We start from the raw sequence: 27,475 nt of genomic DNA on the forward strand, positions 1-27,475 counted from the left end.
AAAGTGAAAGCCAAGGAAAAACCAGCGTTGAAAAAAAGCAGCGACTCCACTATACAAGGCCAGCGTAGCTGTAGAAGCCGGACAGAACGAGGCCCACTGGTCAGACCCAGAGGCTTTGGCCGGGGGAGGAGACTCAAATGCCCTTGTCGCCACACTGGAAGGGGCATCCCTCAAGGCTGCCCGCATCTCAAGACCAACTAACCCTTGCCCCGGCTCCGAAACCCTCAGATGTTTCAGGGCCGGAAGCAGGGGAGGGGGACCAGAACAAACAAAAGGAGGGAAAGGACCAGGAGGTGCGGACTGAACCATGGACGAAGCGACCCCCACCCCTAATTCCAGGTCCCTATAAGCAAAACAGGGCAGACGCGGAGCATCTAGGTGAGCAACCAACCTAGCGCGCTGCAACAACCGAAACCTAGAATGCAACCCCTGAGAAGCCTGTACCCGAAGATGATCATCCATAGATTGGGTAAATTGAGTCACCAGGCAAGGAACAATACTCTCAGGACTCAGGGTTGAAAGTGTCACCGACCCAACAGGCTGCATGACGGAGGCAAAAACAGTGAGGGTCGCCCTGAGACAAGGGGACCGAACAACCCTCAAACTCGCACGAAGCGAGGGGGGGCCCCGGGGTTACATCCATCAGACCCTAGGGGATTCCCAGGGTCCTGAGCATTTACTTGAAGAGGACTCGCGCTCAGGTAAACCCAGGCAGGGTACTGCTAACCGGCACCCAAAACTACCAAACAAATTATCTAAAGCTGAACACCAGGGACATGTATACTCACGGGGACCAAGCAGGGGGCACCACTAAGTATCAGGGTGAGGCCAAACACCAGTGGCAAGTAGGGCAGAACCCCCCACCAAGGCAAAAACAATAAGAAAAACAAAACCCCGCGTAATAGGTCACAACTAGCTGCACAGCACCCTGTGTCCCTACCAGTGCAAAAACTGCCTCTTACCCTAAGGTTAACTAGGGAAGACAAAACCCCCAAGTACCCAAAGAGTGGCCGAGAAACTGAGCAGTAAAATGGACGCACAGAGGCAGACCCCATGGAACTTGTGGAAGGTAACTCCAAGCTCCAAGGGCAGTACTTATAAGGCACCTAGAGAAGGGAACTCTAGGCGTATGCAGCCCGAGTACTGAGGAATAACTCCTGGCTCTCGCACCCCTGGAGAACAGCAGCCACACACAAGGCACAGAGCCGCAAAAATACTGGAGCCAGAGCAAACAACCGAGCCAATAGCATCAGCCTCAAGAATTGGGGTGTGGATCACCGGCGCGGTAGGTCTAGGGCTGTCCCTTCCCCCTCCTGGGGGGAAGGGGGGCTGCGCAGACAGCGGCACAACGACAAATGACGTCATAATAGCTTGCGCGTTTTTGTTTGGGGAGTTCTATCCACTTGTTCGGCTTTTGGTTGCAATTTTCACCAGAATAGGGGTTTGTTTTGGGACGCCTACCTTTCTGGGTGCCTAACCCGGTCGATGGCAGACATAGAATTCTTCCAATTACACGGGGGTTTCTATAGGCCATTGCTCCCCTTGCCTCTCTAGATGGGGCCAGGTTCTGGCTCATGGTCCCCAGTAGGCCTATAAGAACTCCATTCACATGACTGATGCCAAAGTCTGACATTAGCATATCAGCCTAGTAAGCTCCGGGAAGCCATAGGGGCTCCCCCCAGAAAACAAAAGGACAGTCTCACTGAACCTACAAAGAAAAGTTAGCATTAAAAAGAATGCAGAAAGGACAAGTGAAGCTTAACAACTGAAACAGTCTCACAGTACAGATGGGAGATTAGGGATTCACCATCTTCTTGAGGTTATCTTGAGTTGATGTCGGGGCTTTTTTAGTGTCCCCGCGGCCCGGTCCTTGATTAGGCCTCCACCCCCAGGAAGCAGCCTGTGACAGCTGACTAACTCCTAGGTACCTATTTACTGCTAGGTAACAGGGGCATAGGGTGAAAGAAACTCTGCCCATCGTTTCTCGCTGGCGCCCGGGATCGAACCCGGGACCACAGGATCACAAGTCCAGTGTGATGTCCGCTCGGCCGACCAGCTCCCGACCATGCCCTGAGCAAAAGACTAAAACTTCCTAAAACTGGTCCAGGAAAACAAATTACTGCTCACTAGCATTAAGACAGCAGGAACCTGGTAGAGCAACCAAAAAAAAAGACACTGAACCAAATTCCAGGAGAACCCTCTAGAAGGAAATGAATATTTCAAGAGGAACAATTTGTCCAAGAAAACATCGAACTAATGTATCTAATGCAAATTATTATTTTCACTCAATTTGGAACATTAGTCATCTTTACCATGAGAACAGGAGAATGGTCCGAACCATTTATAACTTTCCCAGCAGCAAGAGAGGTGGCATCTCTTTCCCACAGCCATTTTGTAACTGCAACATCATCATCCGACTTTGAGCCATCAACTTCCACAACAGACACTGGCAAGGTCACACTAAAGTCCCCACCAGCATTGGCCTTTGGAGGAACATTTTTATCTGTAAAAAGATATTGTGCTGATAGATACTTGTTTAGAAATATAATATTGTATAATCAAGAATACAATTTAAAAATACTGTGTACACCACAATTTATTTCTTCAAACATTCATCAAATTTGTAACAAGTTTAACAAATTAATTTATATACTGTATATCTACATATCATTACTAACCTTGTATTACTGTAATTGTGATATTATCGGTAGTATTCTTACTGGGATCATCACCATTCCACGCTGCTAGTCCAAATATATATTTTCCTTTGGTTAGTCCTGTAACATTGACCTTCATCTCATCAGTCTTCATAAAATGTGCAGAATTTGGACCACTGAAATGTTTATTAATAAAATTAGTATTATCTTGCCTGTATAGAGCAATAAGTTGAATTTTTAATTATAAAAATACTGTACAAATTTCAAAGTACAGGTAAATAAAAAAACCAGCATTGAATGTAACAAAATTTTCTGGGTGAGACCCGGAGGCTCCCCAGGGCTATCTGGGTTGAACTGAATGTATTAGACCCTGGTATCAGTCAAAGCAAATGGAGGTCTTAGGTCTACTGGGGTCATGAGCCAAAACCTGGCCCCCCCTCAGAAAGGCATGAGGAGCAATGACCTATAGAAACCCCTGTGTGGTTGGAAACATTCTATGTCTGCCATCGACCAGGTCAGGCACCCAGAAAGGTAGGCATCCCAAAACAAACCATATCTGGTTAAAATATTGCTACTGAAACCGAAGTGTTATGCAGAACTCCCCCAAACGAAAAACAAGCAAACGGGCATGACATCATAACCATCAACGCGCTGCTGTCTGCATAGCTCCCTGCTCCTGGGAGGAGGGAGCCCCAGACCCCTGCGCAGGCTATCCACACCGTCAGATTTGAGGCTGGATATGATCTCAAAAACCTGTGAAAAACTGCCAACCGGAGGGAGGGAGGGAGGGAGGGTTGCCGGGAAGCCTCTGGGTCTCACCCTTAAAATGGTGTTTCATTACATTCAATGCTGGTTTTCTGGGGGTAGCCCCTTCGGCTCCCTGGAGCTATTTAATTTCTCGCCAAGCGAAAGTGATAATTAACCAAAGACAAAACAAAAGGGACTTACCAGGGAGGCGGTCGCCACTCGCTCCTCAACTCAAAGTCAAGACAACTTGCTGCAACCGCCAACCCAATGCGACACATGCCCAAGTAGGGCCAGGAACACTGACTAGGTAGAAAGAGACCAGGACCCTGTTCGACCTGCGAAAACCCCGTGCCCGAATGTCAGCCCAAGACATGTTACCGAAGACAGCAACCAAAGCAAACAAACGTCATGGGCACAATGATAGACCGCAGGCTGGCTGGACCAAATGGGAAACAGGGCCAACTAAAAGCTCATCCACGGCCACTGAGGCCGTGGCGAGTAGGTAACGGCGAAGAGCCACAACTGAACACAACAAATGATGCACCCCCAACCGAACCAACCAAGCATCAACAACCCAAGGACCCCTCTGGAAAGCAGCAGTCTCATTCTTTCCGAGAAAAGAAGGAGATGGCTACAACCGAACAAACTTACCACCAGGACCAAAAGAGCAGAAACCTCTGCACCGAAGAAGAGCATGAAGCACCCCAACCCGACCCCCAGAGGCCAATGCCAACAGGAAAAAAAAAAAAGAGCCTACATAAAACAAATTTGAATGGAAGAGGCCACAACAAACCGAGGAGAAGAGAGAAAGAGAGCGCACCCGGGCCAATGACCAGGACGGCTCAAGTGGCACATGAGCAGGCCGGTGGTGAAACAATGCAGGAGACAGTTTGTGAAACAGGGCAGAAGTAACATCCATCCCAAATGCAAGATGAAGCAGCTCCGCCAACAACGCACGATATGAGTCGACAGTATTCGGCATAAGATGACGGTCCTGAAACAACCAAGACAGGAAAGACAAGACATTCCGATCCAAAACAGAAGAAAACCATCGAAGGGACAAGAAATAATGATAGGACTGCCAGGAAACTTCATATTGCCATGAAGACGAGACACGCAGGTGGGACACCATCAATGAAGCCACTTGCTCACCATACAAATAGTGGAAGACCCGCATCAGGGGAAACCAAACGCAAAGACTTGAGGAGAAGATTGAACTAGCTACGTAATGGACTGGTTAGATATGCTGAAAGAGGCGGAGCCGTGGAAGACCGCCAGGTTTGGACACCGAGCAAGAAGCGCCTGAAACCATGGTTGATTAGGCCACCAAGAGGCCAAGAGGACTACTTTTCCTTGGCAAGTCAAAAAACCAGAGTTGAATGTAATGAAACGCCATTTTCTGGTGAGACCCGGAGGTTCCCCGGAGCTGATATCCTAATGTCAAACTTTGGCATCAGTCATGTGTATGGAAATCTAGGGCCTACCGGGGACCACGGCCAGAACCTGGCCCCCTCAGAGAGGCAAGGGAAGCAATGGCCCATAGAAACCCGTGTGGTTTGAAGCATTCTATGTCTGCCATCGACCGGGTCAAGCATCCAGAAAGGTAAACATTCCAAAACAAACCATTCCAAAACAAGCAAACTCCGTCTGCTGCCTGCCCCACAGGCAGCAGATGGAGGCAAAACAGAGAGTCACCCTGAGACAAGGGGTGAGAGCAACCCTCAAACTCGCTGGAAGCGAGGGGGGGGGGCCTCTGGGGTCACATCCATCGGACCCACGCGCCCCCAGGGGTTTCCCAGGGTCCCGAGCATTTACTATAATAGGACTTGCGCTCAGGTAATACCAGGCAGGGTACTGCTAACAGGCGCCCAAAGCTACCAAACAACTTTCTAAGAGCTGAACCCCCGGGACGTGTACACTCACGGGGACCTAGCAGGGGAAACCACCAGAATAATACTCAGAACACAAGGGACACAGGGTGCAAGAACGAAGGCAGACCCCCCCACCAGGTAGATAAACAAAAATAAAAAGAAAACCCCGCAAGAGGACAGTGTACCCAAGCGGAACAGAGCCCGCCGCCATATAGGCGAAAACAGGCTGCGCAACACACTGCGCCCCACCAGTGCAAAACCACCCCTTACCCTAAGGCGAACAAGGGAGAAGAACACCCGAGCACACAAAGAGCGGCCGAAAACAAAGCCGTAAACGGCCTAGCAGGGGCAGAACCCAAGAAACTTGTGGAAGGTGGCCCCAAGCCCCAAGGGCAGTACTTACAGGGCACCTAGGGAAGGGAACCCTAGGTACATGCAGCCCGAGTACTGGAGACTCACTTCCGGCTCACTCACCACCTAGAAGACAGATACCACACTCTAGGGACAATGCTGAAACAACTAATGGAGCCGGAGCACACAACCGGTGCCTAATGCATCAGCCGAAGAACTGATGGGTGGACAGCCGGCGTGAGAGGTCTGGGGCTTGCCCTTCCCCTTCCCCCTCCCGGGGAGAGGGGAGCTGCGCAGACATCTGCTCGGTGACGTGTGACGTCATACTAGTTTGCTTGTTTTCTGTTGGGGAGTTCTATCTACTAGTTCGGCTTTTGGTAGCAACTTTAACCAGAATAGGGGTTTGTTTTGGAATGCTTACCTTTCTGGATGCTTGACCCGGTCGATGGCAGACATAGAATGCTACCAACCACACGGGGGTTTCTATAGGCCATTGCTCCCCTTGCCTCTCTGAGGGGGGCCAGGTTCTGGCCGTGGTCTCCGGTAGGCCCTAGAACTCTATACACATGACTGATGCCAAAGTCTGACATTAGCATATCAGCTCCGGGGAGCCGATGGGGCTCCCCCCAGAAAGCGAGCTAGGACCTGGAGCAACAGTGGAACCAGAGGGAAGAGGTACAGGTAACCCCACCTCGACCAGTCCTGCCTGAAGGCATTGACCCTGACGGCCTCACGGTCGGGGAAGGGCACCACATATACCGGACGACGCCTCGACCACACTGACGCAAAGAGATCTCCCTTTGGGAGCCCATACATTCGGCAGAGCCAAGACAGGCCGTCCACCAGGACGTTGGACACTCCCCGAACGTGAACGGCCAGGAGAGCCAACCCCCAAGATCTCAGCAGATGAGTCACCCGAAGTGACCAGTCCCAAACAGCCAAGGCCCACATCGGAGTCCCGAGGTTCAGACAATGAACCACTGAAGAAGAGTCCAAATGGAGCCAGATCATCGAGTAGACCAACACGATAAAATTAAGACTCCTGCACAAACCCTCGAGCAACTGCCTCATGAGCCCTCCATGAGTCATGAGCCCGGGAGCCCTCCATAAACAAACGCAGGCAGGGAAGCAGCCACAGTAGAGCTGCCGGAGGGAAAGACAAGGAAGCGGTCCAAGAGTCCCACACAAAACCTAGCCAAGACCAAACCTGAGAGGGAACCTGATTAGCCTTCCTCCAGTTCACCAGAAACCCAAACCCGGCGAGCTGGGAAAGAACCAAATCCCTGGCGAGCAGAAACGCAGACTGGCTGGGAACCCAAACCAGCCAGTTGTCAAGATAGGCCAGAACCCGAACCCCTAATAGACGCAGACAGGCCACCACGACCCAGGTAAGGTGTGTGAAAACGCGAGGTGCCAGATTCAAGATGAAAGGAAGGAAATGAAAACGGCAACATTGACGTCCCAAAACGTAACACTGACGAAACAGAGCCAGTCCCTGAACCTTGGATGAAGCGGGATGTACCAATATGCGTCCCGGAGGTCCCGGGACACCATCTAAGAGCCCAGCTCCAAGAGAAGCCAGACCTGGGACAGAGTAGTCACCCGAAAGAAGGGGCAATAGACCCAGGGGGTTCAGACGGAACAAGTTCAGAATGAACCTAAGGTCTGCACAGTCCTGTTTCGTGACTGGAAACAGACGAAAATACCCACCTGAGGAATGTTGTTGTTTTGACTAAGCCCAAGCGCACCCACTCTGAGATGACCCAACCAAGTGCAGGAGAAGAGGCCTGCCCCGCCAGCCCCAAACTCCCCGAAGGAGGGGGGCCACCCAACGCCACCGCAGGCCATTCGAAATGACCTGAAAGGCCCACAAATTGTGAGACCAGGCGTAAGCAGAGCGAGCCTCCTCCCCCATCGCCTTGTCAATGAGACGAATAGCAAAAGGACAGACGCCCCTTACGTGAACCCGACCTTCGAACAGATCGATCACCTCGTCGACCAGATGAAGATAGTTCCAAAAGCTGCGCCAGCCCCGAAGCTAGCACCACTAGCCTATCACGAGTGCAATAGTCTAAATATTGGAAAAATAATTAAAACTAAATGGGTAGAACACCTGGAGAGAAATGATATAATATCAGACAGACAGTATGGTTTTCGATCTGGAAGATCCTGTGTATCGAATTTACTCAGTTTCTATGATCGAGCAACAGAGATATTACAGGAAAGAGATGGTTGGGTTGACTGCATCTATCTGGACCTAAAAAAGGCTTTCGACAAAGTTCCACATAAGAGGTTGTTCTAGAAACTGGAAAATATTGGAGAAGTGACAGATAAGCTTCTAAGATGGATGAAAAATTTTCTGACTGATAGAAAAATGAGGGCAGTGATCAGAGACAATGCATCAGACTGGAGAAATGTCAAGTGGAGTACCACAGGGTTCAGTTCTTGCACCAGTGAAGTTTATTGTCTACATAAATGATCTACCAGTTGGTATACAGAATTATATGAACAAGTTTGCTGCTGATGCTAAGATAATAGGAAGGATAAGAAACTTAGATGATTGTCATACCCTTCAAGATGACTTGGACAAAATAAGTATATGGAGCACCACTTGGCAAATGTAATTTAATGTTAATAAATGCCATGTTATGGAATGTGGAATACGAGAACATAGACCCCACACAACCTATATATTATGTGAGAAATCGTTAAAGAATTCTGATAAAGAAAGAGATCTAGGGGTGGTTCTAGACGCGAGGAGCCTATGCCACACTTATTATATTGTGCGAGGAGCCTATGCCACGCTTTCTAACTTCAGAATTGCTTTTAAATACATAGATGGCGATATACTAAAGAAATTGTTCACAACTTTTGTTAGGCCAAAGCTAGAATATGCAGAGGTTGTGTGGTGCCCATATCTTAAGAAGCACATCAACAAACTGGAAAAGGTGCAAAGACATGCTACTAAGTGGCTCTCAGAACTGAAGGGCAAGAGCTACGAGGAGAGGTTAGAGGCATTAAATATGCCAAAACTAGAAGACAGAAGAAAAAGAGGTGATATGATCACTACATACAAAATAGTAACAGGAATTGATAAAATCGATAGGGAAGATTTCCTGAGACCTGGAACTTTAAGAACAAGAGGTCATAGATTTAAACTAGCTAAACACAGATGCCGAAGAAATATAAGAAAATTTACTTTCGCAAACAGTGGTAGACAGTTGGAACAAGTTAGGTGAGGTGGTGGTGGAGGCCAAGATCGTCAGTAGTTTCAAAGCGTTATATGACAAAGAGTGCTGGGAAAACGGGACACCACGAGCGTAGCTCTCATCCTGTAACTACACTTAGGTAATTACACTTGGGTAATTACGATGGGAGGAATCCCGAGCCCTGGCACAACCCTTCTGGGAAGACTCCCCAAGGGCTCCCTCGAGAACCAACAATTCCGATATTATACGACAACTGGAAGAAGCTGCCTGTAGATACTGTCCAACCACAGAGTCTGCATGCAGCAAGGAACAAAAAGGTGACGAAAACCTAAGAGCCAGGGGGCCCAAGCAGATTCCAAGGATGTCACGAGCACTGCCTGCCGACACAAAACGAGAAGAAAAAAACAGAGACACGGCTTCCCACAGGATCAGCGCAAACAGCTTCAACAGGGCAGACAACGCACGCGCTGCCGAGACCAATATGAGGGATATGGAGTTCACCAGCTAAATCTTCTACTCGAGTGTGGGGTGTGTGAGCATTGCCGTGCACTCATGTAAGTAAATGGCCGTGCACTCGGTCTAGACTTTGTAATCCGTACACGAGACATCAAGTGCTTAAGCTCTGAATGCCATCAGCATTCCAAATACTGTATGTTGCAATAGCCATTGCAATGCATTTGTAGAAATAGTTATAGAGGGTAGCAGTTTATACTGTAAGATTGAGGGAGATTAATGGAGCGAGAGGGAAGCAGTGAGGTACCAGCCACCCGAGCCGTTCCCATGGCAACCAAGCTGATGCCATGATGTCACCTCAGCGTGTCAACCAAGGAGGAGCCATGATTGGCTAAGGGCCTTTGGCCAAAGTGTGCTACTATGATAGGCTTGTTTGAGGTGGGACCAGTAGGCCAGCATCTTCCCGCCCTGGTTCCAAGACGCCATTCTGCATATAGCTACTGCTTATGATTGACGTAATCTTTGCTGAGTCGGGCCAGCTAAGTAAAATGCACTGTCGGCAGTCGCATCTAAGTACTCTTTGTACCCTCGTGATATCGACATGTGTCCCTAAGGAATGAGCAGAATCCAGGAACTCGTCGTATCTGTGTGTATTACAGGAAAGTGTACAAGACTGGAAAAGTAGCAGTGGGAAAACCACACACGCAGGAGTAACAGACTGTGTCATGAATCCCCATCTCCAGTCATCATTAGATCTCCTACTTAAGTCACCTAGCAGTTGAGATACTAGGGAATAACTTGCTCGTGTTCACGGCAGTTTTCCCTAGAAATTCGTGGGAATTTCGGTCCAAGTGTGGGACATTGTCGTTCGCCACGTTTGCAGCCATTTTGGAGCAAGCACATTGCTTCGCCCTGAGGGAGGGAGGGACGAAGCCAGCAAGTGAGGGTGGGTACTAGCTGTACTGAGCCCTGTGTACTCTATCCAAGGCCACTCATAGCCTAGCCACACTACCTTGGGAGGCTGATCACCGCTGATCTTCGAGACTACAGTGCTTCAGTCTTCATGTTTACATGGGAAAGTGTGTCTGTAGGCTGGCCTGTATTATTGAGTGAATACCCTCTTGTGTGTACTGGAGATTATCTCTAACCCTGCTTCATCTAAGATGGGTCCACCAGCATTGTCACTTTAGCACCTGATAGGTGAATAGAAACTGCAGAAGATTTCACCTATAAAATGTCCTGACAGTCAAGGAAGGCCTTGAATTGAGTGTGTGTGTACAGACGTGTGTGTGTTTGGTCACACAGGAAACAATGAGGTTTGCATATTGTGTAGGTAATCCTGTACAACTCAGGTGAAATCTTGTTACAAATGTTACATACAATGCCTACAACACTCTTCCAAAGTGGCTTAAAGCAGCCTCCACACTCCTCCATGCTGGGTTTGTGGTGTTATAATATTATAAATATATTCATATAATATTATATGTATGTATATATAATATGTATACAGTATATTTATAATATTACATATGTTTATTTGTTCATGTTTATGTGGGATGTGGGGGTACTTATCGCCTTGTGGAGAAATATGATCCTCTTGGGGACCGTATAGTTGACCGTTATTTGTCCCAGGTCGGGGGTATGATGCCACCGGTTGCCAGTTACTTGATTTATACACTGATTATTTACATGTAATACTCTAAGGGATTTTCTGCTTTCTTCCAGCTTGCAATATTATTCACTTACTCTATTACTAGTTCCTAGATCCACTTTCCCGTATTACAATATATATTGCCAGTATATTATCATTGAGGGAGTATACTATCACTGAGGAACGTCCCTTACACTGTGTAGGCCTTGTGGCTGTGGTGTAAACAGCCTAGTGTGATGCCTCCTGTCACAACCCTACATTTATACTTTTTCTATGTACAATTCTCTGACACTATGCACTAATTTATGTGTTGTGTTACACGTTCCACTTCACTGTTCAATGTATCACTGTTCGCTATATTTGATATATATACCGCCTATATGCCTGTACACACGAGCCTGGTGGCACTGGCTCACCATGTGGTCCCACGTTTATTCTGTATTTAACTCAAAGTTCCATTGTTAATTTCTGTATTCAACTTTCCTACGGGTCACTATGCACTTGGTGATTACTGTGGGCCGTAATCCATGGTTGTAATCCTAAAAAAGCCCGGTTTATTTCAGTGTTTTCACGGAGTGTGATGACGACACATCCGTTACCTGACCCCAAGGGCAGGGTAAATGCCGAGCAGCAAGAACTCCTATCGGAAATAGTTTCCCAAACGCACCAGGGAAGATAACCCTAACACGCAAGGGCAGTACTCACAAGGTGACAAGGGAAGGAAGCCCCTAAGTGCATGCAGCCCTAGCACTGAAGAGGGGGTTGGCCACCTGGCCACCACACACAACAACACTGCAGAGGTCTCCACAAAGGCAAACAATGCTTTGGAAACAGAGGCCAGCAAAGATGTCCACCCCAGACCACATTAGCTAACGAACTGGATGACCGAGTAGCTGCGGCGCGGGGAGATCCGTGGCTCTCCCTCTCAGTGAGGGGAGGGGAGGGCTGTACGGATGAGCAGCACGGCAGTAGAGTGTGATGTATGCTTGCTTGCTTGTTTCCTTGGGATTGAAAACAGTTCTACCTCTCTGTTCAGCTTTTAGTTGCTAGTTTCTTACCATGTGGGGTTTGTTTTGTTATGCCTACCTTTCTGGGTGCCTAACCCCGGTCGATGGCAGATAAGGAAAACCCCCCAACTACAAGGGGGGGGAGGATCCAGGGCCATTGCTCCCTGCAACCTCTCTGAAGGGGCCAGGTTCTGGCTCGTAGTCCCTGGTTGGTCAAACTCCATCTTGAGGTTATCTTGAGAGGATTTCGGGGCTTTAGTGTCCCCGTGGCCCGGTCCTCGACCAGGCTTCCACCCCCAGGAAGCAGCCCGTGACAGCTGACTAACACCCAGGTACCTATTTTACTGCTAGGTAACAGGGGCATTGGGTGAAAGAAACTCTGCCCATTGTTTCTCGCCGGCGCCTGGGATCGAACCCAGGACCACAAGTCCAGTGTGCTGTCCGCTCGGCCGACTGGCTCCCAAGACTAATGCCCTGATCTAATATATCACACATTAGCCCGATAGCTCCAGGGAGTCGTAGGGGCTCCCCACAGAAAAGACATGTACCATATCTTTCACACTACATACTGCAGCATATCTCCCTATACATTTACCATACCTTCCACACTACATACTGCAACATAACTCCCTACATATTTACCATACATTCCACACCACGTGCTGCAGAACCTGTTCACTGCAGTTTTCCCCACACACAACCAGCGGAAAAATATCTACAACAGAACTCCATTATTTCATACTTTCCCTCAAGTTATAATTTAACAGTGTCAGGCATTCATTGCTCTAGTTACCTTCTAAATGCTTAAATATGTCTGTGTTTATGATGTGTACATATCCCATGCACTACAAGTAAAAACTTCTGAACATTATGACATACCTGAACTGTTTCCAGAGCCAATGAGTTGTGATTGTAGCATCTGTACTATGGCTTCCATCTAGAAGTACTGTTGTGTTCGGAAGTACAATCTGTATATCTTCCCCGGCATTTGCTGAGGGATGTGATGTGTTAGTTATATGATATGCCAAACATAAATTTCTGTGCACATTCTAAATTTAAATCTCCTGATATTATTTCATGTTTCATATTTTTATTAGTGGCAATAAGCTCTCCTTGATAATATTTGCACCAAGAAAAATATATCTGTGCAACTATAATACTCTCAAAGAATGAAAACAGTTTATATCATACATACAATGGCATCTTGATTAACGAGTTTAATCCGTTCTGGCACCGAGTTCGTTATGTGGAAAACTCGTCTTAAGAAGCAAATTTCCCCATTTAAAATAAAGGAGAAAAATAAAATCCATTCCACTCCCAAAAACATCCATACTTGTATGACATTTTATAATGTAAATATAATACTGCACATGTAATTTTAAATGTTTTGTTGTATTGTTTTCATGTTTATTTTACCTTATGAAGAGTCATTGCTGGCTTGAGGGAGACGATGGGGAGATGGGAAGGAGGAGAGGGGTTATGGTGTGGAAGGAGAATCCACCTCTGAGTCAGGGGGCCTCTCTCTTCTTGGGAATTTCACCCCACTGAGGCCGGGTTGTGGTTCACTTTCATTTGCTGGTCTTTACTTTTGCAAAAAACAAGTCTATTGACAATTGCTTTTGTCTTTGTTTTAGGGTGTCCCTAAAATGAGACAGCAAATTGTCATTAACCCTTAAACTGCACAACGCGCCTGCAGGCTCACGTCTGGTTTGCGCAACGCACCTCCGGGTATTTGTATTTTTCACGTTCCATTTAAAACTCCCACGGCTACATGGGGTTCACATCAGCTTCCTCAGGGCTCTTGTAAACAGACGCCATCATTAAAAAAAATCGTGGTCCACATTCCCGGGTGTGGGAGCCTCAGTAGTGTGTGAGTAACCAAGGCTGGCGCTCGCAGCATGAGCGCACAGCACTGCTGTTCAGCGTGTGACCACAGCATCGCCTAATAATGTCAAAATATATATATAACTTGTATTATTTAGCCATGATAGTGTTATAGAAGAGCCTGAGTGTGATAATGACTGGGTACAATGTTCAAATATCAGTGATTCAATGCTGTTCACGATGTTCACAGCGCTAGCCACAGCACCACAGCATTATTTCGTCCATCTAGGAATCTTCAAATGACTTCTTAGGTTCCTTTTCAAAATAAATGTGTGGTCAATTATTCATTTACAGGAATTAGTGACCAGGATTGTGATATTACAGGATTGTGGTTATAATTAGCGTTGTGCGTAGTATTGTGGAACGAGGAATTTTGGTGAGGGAGGGAGGGAGAGAATTGAGGTAGCCTGTAATTACCTAAGTGTAGTTACAGGATGAGAGCTACACTCGTGGTGTCCCGTCTTCCCAGCACTCTTTGTCATATAACGCTTTGAAACTACTGACGGTCTTGGCCTCCACCACCTTCTCCACTAACTTTTTCCAACCGTCTACCACTCTGTTTGCAAAAGTGAATTTTCTTATATTTCTTCGACATCTGTGTTTAGCTAGTTTATATCTATGACCTCTTGTTCTTAAAGTTCCAGGTCTCAGGAAATCTTCCCTATCGATTTTATCAATTCCTGTTACTATTTTGTATGTAGTGATCATATCATCTCTTTTTCTTCTGTCTTCTAGTTTTGGCATATTTAATGCCTCTAACCTCTCCTCGTAGCTCTTGCCCTTCAGTTCTGGGAGCCACTTAGTAGCATGTCTTTGCACCTTTTCCAGTTTGTTGATGTGCTTCTTAAGATATGGGCACCACACAACTGCTGCATATTCTAGCTTTGGCCTAACAAAAGTCGTGAACAATTTCTTTAGTATATCGCCATCCATGTATTTAAAAGCAATTCTGAAGTTAGAAAGCGTGGCATAGGCTCCTCGCACAATATTCTTTTTGTGGTCCTCAGGTGATAGTTTTCTATCTAGAACCACCCCTAGATCTCTTTCTTTATCAGACTTCTTTAAAGATTTCTCACATAATATGTGGGTTGTGTGGGGTCTATGTTCTCCTATTCCACATTCCAGTGTAATTACCTAAGTGTAGTTACAGGATGAGAGCTTTTACTCAACCCCCAGCCACTCTTGTTTTGTGTGTGTGTGTGTGTGTGTGTAATTACCTAAGTGTAATTACCTAAGTGTAGTTACAGGATGAGAGCTACGCTCGTGGTGTCCTGTCTTCCCAGCACTCTTTGTCATATAACGCTTTGAAACTACTGACGGTCTTGGCCTCCACCACCTTCTCACTTAACTTGTTCCAACCGTCTACCACTCTATTTGCGAAGGTGAATTTTCTTATATTTCTTCGGCATCTGTGTTTAGCTAGTTTAAATCTATGACCTCTTGTTCTTGAAGTTCCAGGTCTCAGGAAGTCTTCCCTGTCGATTTTGTCAATTCCTGTTACTATTTTGTATGTAGTGATTATATCACCTCTTTTTCTTCTGTCTTCTAGTTTTGGCATATTTAATGCTTCTAACCTCTCCTCGTAGCTCTTGCCCTTCAGTTCTGGGAGCCACTTAGTAGCATGTCTTTGCACCTTTTCCAGTTTGTTGATGTGCTTCTTAAGATATGGGCACCACACAACAGCTGCATATTCTAGCTTTGGCCTAACAAAAGTCATGAACAATTTCTTTAGTATATCGCCATCCATGTATTTAAATGCAATTCTGAAGTTAGAAAGCATAGCATAGGCTCCTTGCACAATATTCTTTATGTGGTCCTCAGGTGATAGTTTTCTATCTAGAACCACTCCTAGATCTCTTTCTTTATCAGAATTCTTTAAAGATTTCTCACATAATATATAGGTTGTGTGGGGTCTATGTTCTCCTATTCCACATTCCATAACATGACATTTATTAACATTAAATTCCATTTGCCAAGTGGTGCTCCATATACTTATTTTGTCCAGGTCTTTTTGAAGGGCATGACAGTCATCTAAATTTCTTATCCTTCCTATTATCTTAGCATCATCAGCAAACATGTTCATATAATTCTGTATACCAACTGGTAGATCATTTATGTACACAATAAACATCACTGGTGCAAGAACTGAACCCTGTGGTACTCCACTTGTGACATTTCTCCATTCTGATACATTGCCTCTGATTACTGCCCTCATTTTTCTATCAGTCAGAAAATTTTTCATCCATGATAGAAGCTTACCTGTCACCCCTCCAATATTTTCCAGTTTCCAGAACAACCTCTTATGTGGAACTCTGTCGAAAGCCTTTTTTAGGTCCAGATAGATGCAGTCAACCCAACCATCTCTTTCCTGTAATATCTCTGTGGCTCGATCATAGAAACTGAGTAAATTCGATACACAGGATCTTCCAGATCGAAAACCATACTGTCTGTCTGATATTATATCATTTCTCTCTAGGTGTTCTACCCATTTAGTTTTGATTAGTTTTTCCAATACTTTCACTATTACACTTGTCAATGATACAGGTCTATAATTGAGGGGGTCTTCCCTGCTGCCACTTTTGTAGACTGGAACTATGTTAGCCTGTTTCCACCCGTCTGCTACGATTCCTGTACACAGGGATGCCTGTAAGATCAGGTGAAGTGGAATGCTGAGCTCAGATGCACATTCTCTCAGAACCCATGGTGAAACGCCATCTGGGCCAGCTGCTTTGTTCTTACCGAGCTCCTTGAGCATTTTTTCCACTTCGTCTCTAGACACCTCTATGTGTTCTATGTTGTTCTCTGGAATTCTTATTGTATCTGGTTCCCTAAAGATTTCATTTTGTACAAACACACTTTGGAACTTTTCGTTTAGTGTTTCACACATTTCCTTTTCATCTTCCGTGAATCTATTTCCCATTTTCAACCTCTGAATATTATCCTTTACCTGCAATTTGTTGTTTATGAATTTATAGAATAGACCTGGTTCTGTTTTACATTTGTCCGCAATCCCTTTTTCAAAATTTCTTTCTGCCTCTCTCCTCACTGCCGTGTAGTTGTTTCTCGCATCTTTGTATCGCTGGTATGTTTGGGGGTTCGGCCTCTTCCTGTATTGATTCCATTTTTGTGTCTTTCGGTCTCTAGCCCTCTCGCAATTTCTATTGAACCAATCCTGTTTCCTAGTTCTGCATCTCTGTTTTGGTATAAATTTTTTTGTGCCTTTATCATATATTTCACAAAACTTGCCATACATCTCATTCACTTCCTTGCCTAGCATCAAGTCTGTCCAATTATACTCACTAAAAAAATTTCTAAGGTCACCATAATGTCCTCTCCTGAAGTCTGGTTTTTCAACTGCTTCAACCTCCTTATTTTCTTCCAGCTTATAACGCATTGCATACTTTATTCCCAAAAAGACATGGTCACTTTTACCCAAGGGAGGAAGGTACTGAATGTCAAATATCTCTTCCTCCTTCCTGGTAAATATCAAATCTAGCATGGAGGGAACGTCCCCTTCCCTCATCCTCGTAGCTTGTTTAACATGTTGATACAAGAATGTTTCCAGGATGAGGTCTACAAATTTACAGGTCCAAAAATCTTCTGTTTTAGCTTCATATGCTTCCCAGTCTATGGATTTCAAGTTGAAGTCACCGACTATCAACAGTCGTGATCTATCGTTATCCGCTCTCGCTATAATCTCTCTCATTATTGTTATAAGACCTTCACGTTTACTATCTAGCTCCTCCTTTGACCATGTGCTGCTTGGCGGTGGACTATATGCATTTATCATCATTAGTTTATCATCCTCATAGCAGATCTCTAGTGCTATTATGTCAACTTCTTGTGGATTGGCAGTCATTATTTCCTTCACCTTTAGGTGTTCTTTTACCAGCACAGCAACGCCACCGCCTTTCCTAATTTTTCTGTCCCGTCTCCAAATTGAGTAGCCCCTTGGGAATATGACCTCATTTAAAATTACATCTTCAAGTTTTGTCTCCGTGAGTGCAACAATGTCTGGTGTCTGCAGCTGTATTACATCACTTAACTCCAGTATCTTCGATCTCACTCCATCTATGTTGGTGTATGCAATCTTCAGGAACTTGTTCCCCCTCTCCTTATTCTTCACTCCCCCTCTCTCTATTGATTTTGTTGGTTTGCCTTTATGTACCACTTTACTGGTTTGCCTACCCCTATCACTTTGTAGAAAAAAGAATTTATTTCTTCTTCATTCCTGCTCTCATTTAAATGTTTTGCCTCGGCGTGTGTGTGTGTGTGTGTGGCAGCCACTCTTGTTTTGCTCACCATACTAGCTTAGTGGTTTGCTATGGGCAACACATATGTACATGTGTATATACAGTGTGTATATAGTGTAATAACAGCAACAGGAGAATGTTGAGAGGAGCTGTTTTGGTGAGGGAGGTTACGTAGTAATCGTAGCGTCGTCTGCTGTGTGATTTTTCATGCAGTGTATGGTGGCAACTGTACTGTTTGGACACAATACCGGCTTACTTGCATAGTTCTGGTAAATAAAACATGTAGATAGGTATATATAACATGTTTAATTAGTGTAATAAGAACAATAACAGAATGGTGGGCAATGTTGGTGGGCAATAGAGCAATGTTGGCGAGTAAGATGTTAGAGTGAGGGAGACTGGCTGGGTGTGGCTGCTCTCACTTGAGGTGTTCTGAGTGTGTTGATGATGAATGTATATAGTGTGTGACAGTGTATAGTGTGTAAATAGATTGTATATATACATAAATTAGCATGATACATAGTAAATGTGTGCAGCATGTGTGTACACAAGTGTCATGCACATAACATAGTGTCTTCGGAAAGTACGGATGTTTTACTGCCATAATATAGTGCACGTGTTCATTATACATAGGATTAGCACGAAAAAACAAATAAAATGTATTTGGAACTGTGTGCAAAAAATGAACAAAAATATATTCGTGGCAACTCGCACACCCCGCCCCAGGCGCCCTACTGGCCCAGGGAGCGTACGTCACAGGCGAACGGGGAATGATGATGTCACGAGCCAACTTATGGACCCCATAGCAGCCAAAGTAAGTACAATTTCAATTTTTTTTTTACATACCCAAACTGAGGGAAGGGTTTTTCACACTTTAAAAAATCAAAAGAATTTTTTCCAGAGAATTTATTTCCTGCACACTGTGGGGGTGTCATATTTGGAGGCAATGCAGTTAAGGGGGTTAAACATGTTCACACACCGGGTTGTCACTGCTTTATCAGGGTGATGCTTTTCCAAGAATGCAGTCACCTTTTCAAACATTCCCAACACTTCCCTGATCTCACTGGAAGAGGCAGCATCCTCCCTTACCTCCTCATTCCCTTACTAATGGTGCAAATTGTTGATGATGACCTGCCATACTCCCTTGTGAGATCAGTCACACAGACACCACACTCATGCTTTGCTTATAATTTCCTTCTTCAAATCCACAGTAATTGTTTCTTTCTTCCTCTTGACAACACTATCTTTAGCAAGTAGCTTCTTTGGCGACGTCGTGCGTCACAAATTGTAGTCACAAAAGCACAAAAAAAAGCAAAGAAAAGCACAAATAAATGCAGAGGGATGCTTGTCGTGCACGATACAACAACAACAACACTGGCGTCATAGGCGTCCGAGAATTTGAGAGAACCAAAATTTGAGAAATTTGAGAATTTGAGAGAATGTAGTTTTGCTCGTTAATAGAGGTGAAGCTCGTCAATAGAGACAAATTTGCTGCAAGTGGCTCGCTCGTTACTCGAAATGGTTATAGATAGAGCCGCTCGTTAATCGAGGTGCCACTGTACATACATAATCATTACAGTAATTTGAAAAATGTTGAGGCCTGTAGCAATATTGTTATGTTGCCAAAGACTGCAGCCAGAACAGTGAACTTACAAACGTCATTGGCACGGGGATAGACCGCAGGCTGGCCGAAACTGCTTGAAACACTCTGCGTAATAATGGCTTTAGGCTTTGTATGTACTAGCTCTATCTATAAATCCATCAATGTTTGTATCTCACCTTGTATGTACTTTACCTGAATAAACATTTGATTTGATTTGATGATAAACACGAGTCAAAAATACCAGACGAGAAGACTTGAGAAGATCGAACTAGCCACGTGATGTTCCGATCCGATCTGCTGGAAGAGGCGGAGCCGGGGGAAAACCACCGGGTTTGGACACTGAGCAAGCATTGCCTGAAACCACAACTGGGCCGGCCACTGCGGGGCCAAGAGGGCAACTCTCCCCTGGTAAGTCTCCAAGCGAATCAGGAGCAACAGCTGAACTGGGGAAAAGAGGTACAGGAACCAACACCCGACCAGTCCTACCGAAAGGCATCGATCACGACGGCCTCGCAGTCGGAGAAGGGTGCCACATACAGGGGAAGGCGCTGTGACCACGCCAATGCAAAGAGGTCCACCTCGAAGCGACCGAACATCTGGCAAAGCCAACTGAAGGAGTCGGCGTCGACTGTCCATCCCATGGAGGGCAAACAAAATGAGACAGGCCGTCAGCCAAGATGTTGGACACTCCCCGCATGTGAACTGCCAGGAGAGCTAAACCCCGAGAACTCAGCAGATGAGTCACCCGAAGCGACCAGTGCCAAAGAGCCAAGGACCGCATCGAACCCCCCGGTTCAGACAATGAACCACCAAGGAGCAGTCTGAATGGAGCTGGGTCATCGATCCACGGGCGACCCGAATCCTCCGAAGAGCAAACAATACCACCGCAAACTCCCGCACTGTGCTGTGGGTGCGATGGAAAGACGGACCCCACCGTCCCTGGCCGGCCTGGTGAGCACTGGTCACAAAGCCCCACCCGAGAGATGACGCATATGTAAACACATTGAGCGAGGGCTCGGGTAGGCGCCAAGGCACTGAACCCCGAAAAACCCAAAGAGGAAGCAGGCAACCCAGCAGCCGATGCAAGGCCCCCCGGGGTCCAAACCCAGCGACCGCGAGACAAGAGGCAGAAGGGACGTCCCTGAAGGAGCCAAAACAGCCGACGAAGCCAAACCTGACCCAGCGGTTAGACCATCATCGCGAAGTTCAGGCTCCTGCACAGACCCTCGAGCAACCGCCGGGTGACCCGGCAGACCCCCTGAAACAGGTGCAAACGGGACCGCAGCCGCAGGAGAGACTCCAGGGGAAGAGACAAGGAAGCAGTCCGAGAGTCCCACACAAGACCCAGCCATGTCCGAAACCTAGGAGAGAACCAGATGGGACTTCCTCCAGTTCACCAAGAACCCGAACCCGGCAAGTTGGGAAAGAACCAAATCCCTGGCGAGCAGACAACTGGACCAGCTGGGAGCCCAAACCAGCCAGTCGTTGAGGTAGGCCAACATCCAAACACCTAAGAGATGCAGACGGGCCACTACGACCCATGAAAAACGTGTCAACACGCGAGGTGCCAGGTTCAACCCAAATGGGAGACAACAAAAGTGGTAACCCTGACGCCCCACAACAAACCCAAGCCAGTCCCTGAACCCCGGATAAATCGGGACGTGCCAATAAGCGTCCCAGAGGTCCAGAGACACCATTCAAGCGCCCGACTCCAATAGGAGCCAGGGGTTCAAGCGGGACAAGTCCAGAATGAACCGCAGGTCCGCACAGTCCTGTTTCGGTACTGGGAACGGACGGGAAAATCATCTGAGGGATGCCATCATTTCGACCACGCCCAAAGTGAACCCACTCCAAGAAGACTCGACAGAGCGCAGGGGAAGAGGCCTGCCCCACCAGCCCCGAACCTCCCGAAGGAGGAGGGGGCTACCCAACGCTACCACAGGCCGTCAGAAACGACCCAAAACGCCCACAAATCGTGGGACCAAGCGTGAGCGAACAGCGCAAGCTTCCCCCCCTATCGCCCCGTCAATGGGGCGAACCACGAAAGTGCCGGCGCCCTTTTCGAGATCCAGAACCTCGCACAGAGCCACCACCACGTCGATCAGACGAAGGCGGGAACGAACCCGAACCCGGAACAGTGGCCTATCACGACGAGAGGAACCCCAAGCCCTAGCACGACCCCTCCGGAACCCCCAGAAAAGCAACAAGTCAGACATAGGCCGACAAGGAACCGAATTAGCCTGAATATACTGCGCCACGGCAGAATCCTCAAAATGCAGAGGACAAAAAGGAGAAGACATTCTAAGAGCCAGAGCCCAAGTCGATTCCAGGGAGGAGGCAATCACCGCCTGCCGACATGTGAGCTGGGAAGCATAGAACAGGGAAATTACATCTCGCAGGATCGGCGCAAACAGCTTCAGCAAGGCAGCCGACGAGCGGGCCGCCGATCCCAAGACACCGGACCCAGGGACGGCCCCCTAGCGCCCCTGCATCCTCCGTAAGCCAGTCCGAACACAGCTCCAGGAGGCCGACAAGGAACCGAATTAGCCTGAATATACTGCGCCACGGCAGAATCCTCAAAATGCAGAGGACAAAAAGGAGAAGACATTCTAAGAGCCAGAGCCCAAGTCGATTCCAGGGAGGAGGCAATCACCGCCTGCCGACATGTGAGCTGGGAAGCATAGAACAGGGAAATTACATCTCGCAGGATCGGCGCAAACAGCTTCAGCAAGGCAGCCGACGAGCGGGCCGCCGATCCCAAGACACCGGACCCAGGGACGGCCCCCTAGCGCCCCTACATCCTCCGTAAGCCAGTCCGAACACAGCTCCAGGAGGGAAAAGAAACGCAAGGTCAAAGCCAAAAAGCCATGGGCGCATATGTCCTCAGCAACCTGCGCAGTCTAGAGGGAGGGGACCTGCACATGGAGCTGCACCACGCCCACATCCCAGGGAAGGGCAGGAGCAAACAAGCACTCATTGAGGTGCTCCAGGTCTCTGCCCAAGAAAACCTGAACCACCATCACAGCCTCGCGCCACTCAAGCATGCGGGTATGGCAGAAAGAATGCCAAGCCTCCAAGGCAAAGAGAGGACAGTCCGTCAGCCAGGACGACTCCTGAACCTCATAACGGTCCCAGAAAGGGAACGAAGTCCCAAACCTGAATGAAGACGGATCCATCACTGATACATAATCCGGATCACACAGGAGGTAAGCTGCAAGGGCTGTCCGCACCGCAGAAGGTTGAATGCGAGAAGCCGAAAATCTCTGGAAGGACGGAATCGACGTACCCGGGGGAAACACGGAACTGAACCTGGGGAGGGGCAGACACCAAATCCAATTCGTATGTAGAGGGGGGAAAAGAGAACCCCACTCCATGTAACAACAAGCCCCACTCAGAGAGTAGAAAAACCCAGGCAGGATCCAGTGGGGCCTAAGTCCCCAAAGTCAGCCCCTGCCCCGTCCCAGATCCTACTCCGCAGGACCCAGGGCCGAGTCATCTCCCAAAGCACCGGCCTCAAAAGACATGGACGGCGCAGTCGCCTAAGCCGAAGGGAAGGGGCCCACTGGTCAGATCCGGTGTCTTTGGCAGGGAGACTAAACTCGAATGCCTCCGTCGCCACACCGGAAGGGGCTTCCCCCGAGACTGCCTGCTTGATACCTGCTTGATGGGGTTCTGGGAGTTCTTCTACTCCCTAAGCCCGGCCCGAGGCCAGGCTCGACTTGTGAGAGTTTGGTCCACCAAGCTGTTGCTTGGAGCGGCCCGCAGGCCCACATACCCACCACAACCCGGTTGGTCCAGCACTTCTCTTAGAAAACAGTCCAGTTTTTTCTTGAAGATGTCCACGGTTGTTCCGGCAATATTTCTTATAGTCGCTGGGAGGACATTGAACAACCGCGGCCCTCTGATGTTTATACAGTGTTCTCTGATTGTGCCTATGGCACCTCTGCTCTTCACTGGTTCAATCTTGCATTTTCTTCCATATCGTTCACTCCAGTGCGTTGTTATTTTACTGTGTAGATTTGGGACCTGGCCCTCCAGTATTTTCCATGTGTATATTATTTGGTATCTCTCTCGTCTCCTTTCTAGAGAGTACATTTGGACAGCTTTGAGACGATCCCAATTGAGGCTGTCTTGAGGCTGCCCGAGCCTCAAGACCATCTCAACCCTGCTCCAGCTCCGAAACCCTCAAATGCTTCGGGGCCAAAACCACGGGGGGAGGGCCAGAACGAACCACAGGTGGGGAAGGACGAGGGGGGGAGCGGACTGAACCAAGGTGAAGCAGCTCCCAAGTCCGGGTCCCTATAAGCAAAACGAGGCAACCTCGGGGCATCCGGGTGAGCAACCAACCGAGCGCGTTGTAACAACTTAAAACACGCATGCAACGCCTGCGCCGCCTGTACCCTCATAAGATCATCACTAGACTGAGTAAATCGAGTCACTAGCAAGCAGCAGAACTCACAGGACTCAGGGTCGAAAGTGTCACCAACCCAACAGGCAGCGTGACGGAGGTAAAAACAGTGTGGGTCAACTTGAGACAAGGAGACCGAGCAACCCTCAAACTCGCACAAAGCGAGGGGGGACCCAAACTCGCACAAAGCGAGGGGGGACCCAAACTCGCACAAAGCGAGGGGGGACCCAAACTCGCACAAAGCGAGGGGGGACCCAAACTCGCACAAAGCGAGGGGGGACCCAAACTCGCACAAAGCGAGGGGGGACCCAAACTCGCACAAAGCGAGGGGTGTCACATCCATCGGACCTAAGCGCCCCCTAGGGGTTTCCCAGGGCCCAAAGCACTTTACGAGACTTATGCCCAGGTATCCCCAGGCAGGGTACTGCTAACCGGCACCCAAAACTACCAAGCAAACACACTAAAACTGAACCCCAGGGACGTGTACACTCACGGGGACGTAGCAAGGGGGCACCGCCAGAGAAGCGGCGTAAGAGACCAAGCACAAGCGGGCAAGAAGCAGGGCAGATCCTTCCACAAGGCAAAAATATAAAGAAAAAGAAAACCCCGCAGGAGGACAGCGTACCCTAGAGGAACAGAGCCGGCCGCTGTAAGTGGTGAAAATAAGCTGCGCAGTACTCTTTGCCCCACCAGTGCAAAACTGCCTCTTACCCAAAGGTGAACAAGGGAGACAAAACACCCAAGTACTCAAAGTGCGACCGAAAAAACGAGCAGTAAAACGGCCCAACAGAGGGAGGACCCAAGAAACTTGTGGAGGGTAACCACAAGCTCCAAGGACAGCACTTACAGGGCACCTTCGGGATTAAACCCTAGGCGCATGCAGCCCGAGTACTGGAGAATAACTCCTGGCTCTCGCACCCCTGGAAGACAGTCAACACACATGAAACATAGTGCTGAAACTATCACCGGAGCCAGAGCACACGACCTTAGCCTCTAGTATCAGCCAAAGAACTGACGGGTGGATAGCCAGCGTGGGGGGTCTGGAGCTCCACCTTCCCCCTCCCGGGAAGGGGAGAGCTGCGCAGACAGCGGCGCGGCGATGTGTGATGTCATGCTCGTTTGCTTGTTTCATTAAGGGGAGTTCTATTCACTTTTTTGGCTTTTGGTAGCAATATTTTCAGCAGAATAGGGGTTTGTTTTGGAATGCTTACCTTTCTGGATGCCTGACCTGGTCGATGGCAGACATAGAATGCTTCCAACCACACGGGGGTTTCTATAGGCCATTGCTCCCCCATGCCTCTTTGAGGGGGCCAGGTTCTGACTCATGGTCCCCGATAGGCCCGCACAACTCCATACACATGACTGATGCCAAAGTCTGACATTAGTATATCAGCCTAGTAAGCTCCAGGGAGCTGAAGGGGCTCCCCCCAGAAAAAAATGGTGTCTGTTTAATAGAGCCCTGAGGAAGCTGATGTGAACCCTGTGTAGCTGCGGGACATTTAAATCGTGAGCAGCACCTTCAATTGTATATATATATGATGTGCGTGGTTTGATAACAGTTACTCAAATTGTATATATACAATTTGCGTGGTCTAAAGGTTAATGTGGCAGTGGAGGCGACTAGCCCAGTTTGCAGACTCCTGGAAACACAATTTGTGGGCTTTTCAATTTTCAAGTCGTTTCTTGAGGCCTTCTGTGGAGCTGGTCGGTTCCTCTCCTCTCTTGGGGGTTGAGGCTTTCAGTGTAGGCCTCTTTCCCTCACCTTCATTAGGTAATTGTGGAGTTGGTGGCTTCTGGCGTGGTTGAGAAAACCACGTTTCTTCATTGGGTGTCTCACCTCTTCCCAGTCCTGATACTGGCCTTGGTGGAGCTTTAGTTCTTCCTCAATCTTTTGGGGTGGAATGTGTTCATCCTCTTCCCCACTTTCTGCATGACCACTCTGGCCCTGGTTTGCCTTGTGTTAGAGGCTGGGGCTTTATTTCCCTGGAGCTCAAGAATGCTTATTGGCTTGTCCCCATATATCTGAGGTCCCCAAATTAGTTAGGTTTATCACAGGGCATTGAGCTTACAGCTTAAGGATTCTCTCCTTCAGCTTGAATCGGGTTTCCCATATTTTTACCAGATTAACTCGCGTAATGTTGACTCAACGTCATTTGTTGGGTGTTCTTGTTCTGGCTTACCTCAACAACTGGCTGGTTTGGGCCCGAAATCATTCCCTGTGCCTGCTAGCCAAGAATCCGATTCTTTCCCAACTTACCAGGTTTGAGTTCCTATGGAACTGACAAAAGTCCCAGTTAGTTCCATTCCCATGGTTTAGACTTGGCTGGGCCTCTTGTGGGATTCTCAGTCAGCGATGCTTTCCTTTCCTCTGGTGGCTTTGCTCCTGCTTCAGCATTGCCACCTTCTGGTATTAAAGTGGCCCAGTGTAACTCTGATTGCTCAAGTAATTGTATGGGAGCCTGAGCCTTTGTCTGCATGGCCTTCCCACTGGGCAGGGAGGCTTTGGGGGGCTGTTCTGGTTTCTCCGGCTCCACCCCTTTTGCCACTTCTATGACCATTGGGTTTGCCCCCCGACTGCCCTTTGTCAGTTCCTGTGTCACTGGCTTCCTTTTTTGGGCCTTTCAGCATTCAGTGCCTTGGGACCTTCCTCTGCCACTGCTCGACGTGTTTTCTGACACATCAGTTCTGGTCTTGATGGCCCAATATTTAGTTAATGTCCCTGGGCCTCCTCATGCCTGTGTTGCCTCTCTCACCCAGCTGCCTTTTTTGTGTGTTGATTACCTGCAACCTCTTCTCCTAGGGGCTCCCCAAGAAATCTTGCAGTGATTGTAATGAAATGCCCCTTTCTGGATGAGCCCTGGTGGCTTCCTGACTCCAACCCTCATTCCAGGTTCATCGATTGGTGTTTGTGGTCTTCACATCTACTCCAGAAGGAGTAGAACTGACATGAAAGGCTGGAGGAAAACCTGGACCTCTGCCCCAACTTCCCCACTTACTGGCAGAGGTTAATACTAGTGAGCTCTTGTTATCTTCGACATTCAATTGTTTGTTTAGATTATATGGGAGTTATATTGGCAGTTGTGAGGCTTTGGTTTTTTTTAACCTAGCAGTGGTCTGTATTGGTTTGTCGACTTCCTGGATGCTTTCCCAGTGCGGTGGCAGTGTCTCACCTGCTCTCTGCACCTCTGTGATGGGGGGCCAGGTTCTGCCTCTAGTCCCCAGTAGAACAAACAGACCTGGCCTAATACTGTAATTGGGAACCATATCAGCAAAATTACTAAAGGAAGCCACATGGGGCTCATCCAGAAAGAGGCATTTTATTACACTCAAAGATAGATTTTTTCATCAAAATAAAAGAAAATAATACTGACAGTGATATAA

General features: G+C 47.8%; 1 protein-coding gene across 5 annotated transcripts in view; it reads right to left on the reverse strand.

Annotated features, from left to right (window-relative positions):
• LOC123757772 (dyslexia-associated protein KIAA0319-like protein) overlaps window positions 1-27,475 on the reverse strand; it is a 222,933-nt gene that overhangs the window by 75,437 nt on the left and 120,021 nt on the right. For all 5 annotated transcript variants that reach the window (XM_069329507.1, XM_069329511.1, XM_069329508.1 and 2 more), the window contains exons 10-12: window positions 12,826-12,937; window positions 2,679-2,833; window positions 2,313-2,503 (exon numbers count right to left, since the gene is read on the reverse strand). In XM_069329507.1, the coding sequence (XP_069185608.1) occupies window positions 2,313-2,503; window positions 2,679-2,833; window positions 12,826-12,937 (458 nt within the window). The remainder of the gene's footprint in view (window positions 1-2,312; window positions 2,504-2,678; window positions 2,834-12,825; window positions 12,938-27,475) is intronic.

The sequence above is a fragment of the Procambarus clarkii genome, chromosome 22, assembly GCF_040958095.1.
Source record: "Procambarus clarkii isolate CNS0578487 chromosome 22, FALCON_Pclarkii_2.0, whole genome shotgun sequence".
Classification (NCBI taxonomy): Eukaryota; Metazoa; Arthropoda; class Malacostraca; order Decapoda; family Cambaridae; genus Procambarus; species Procambarus clarkii.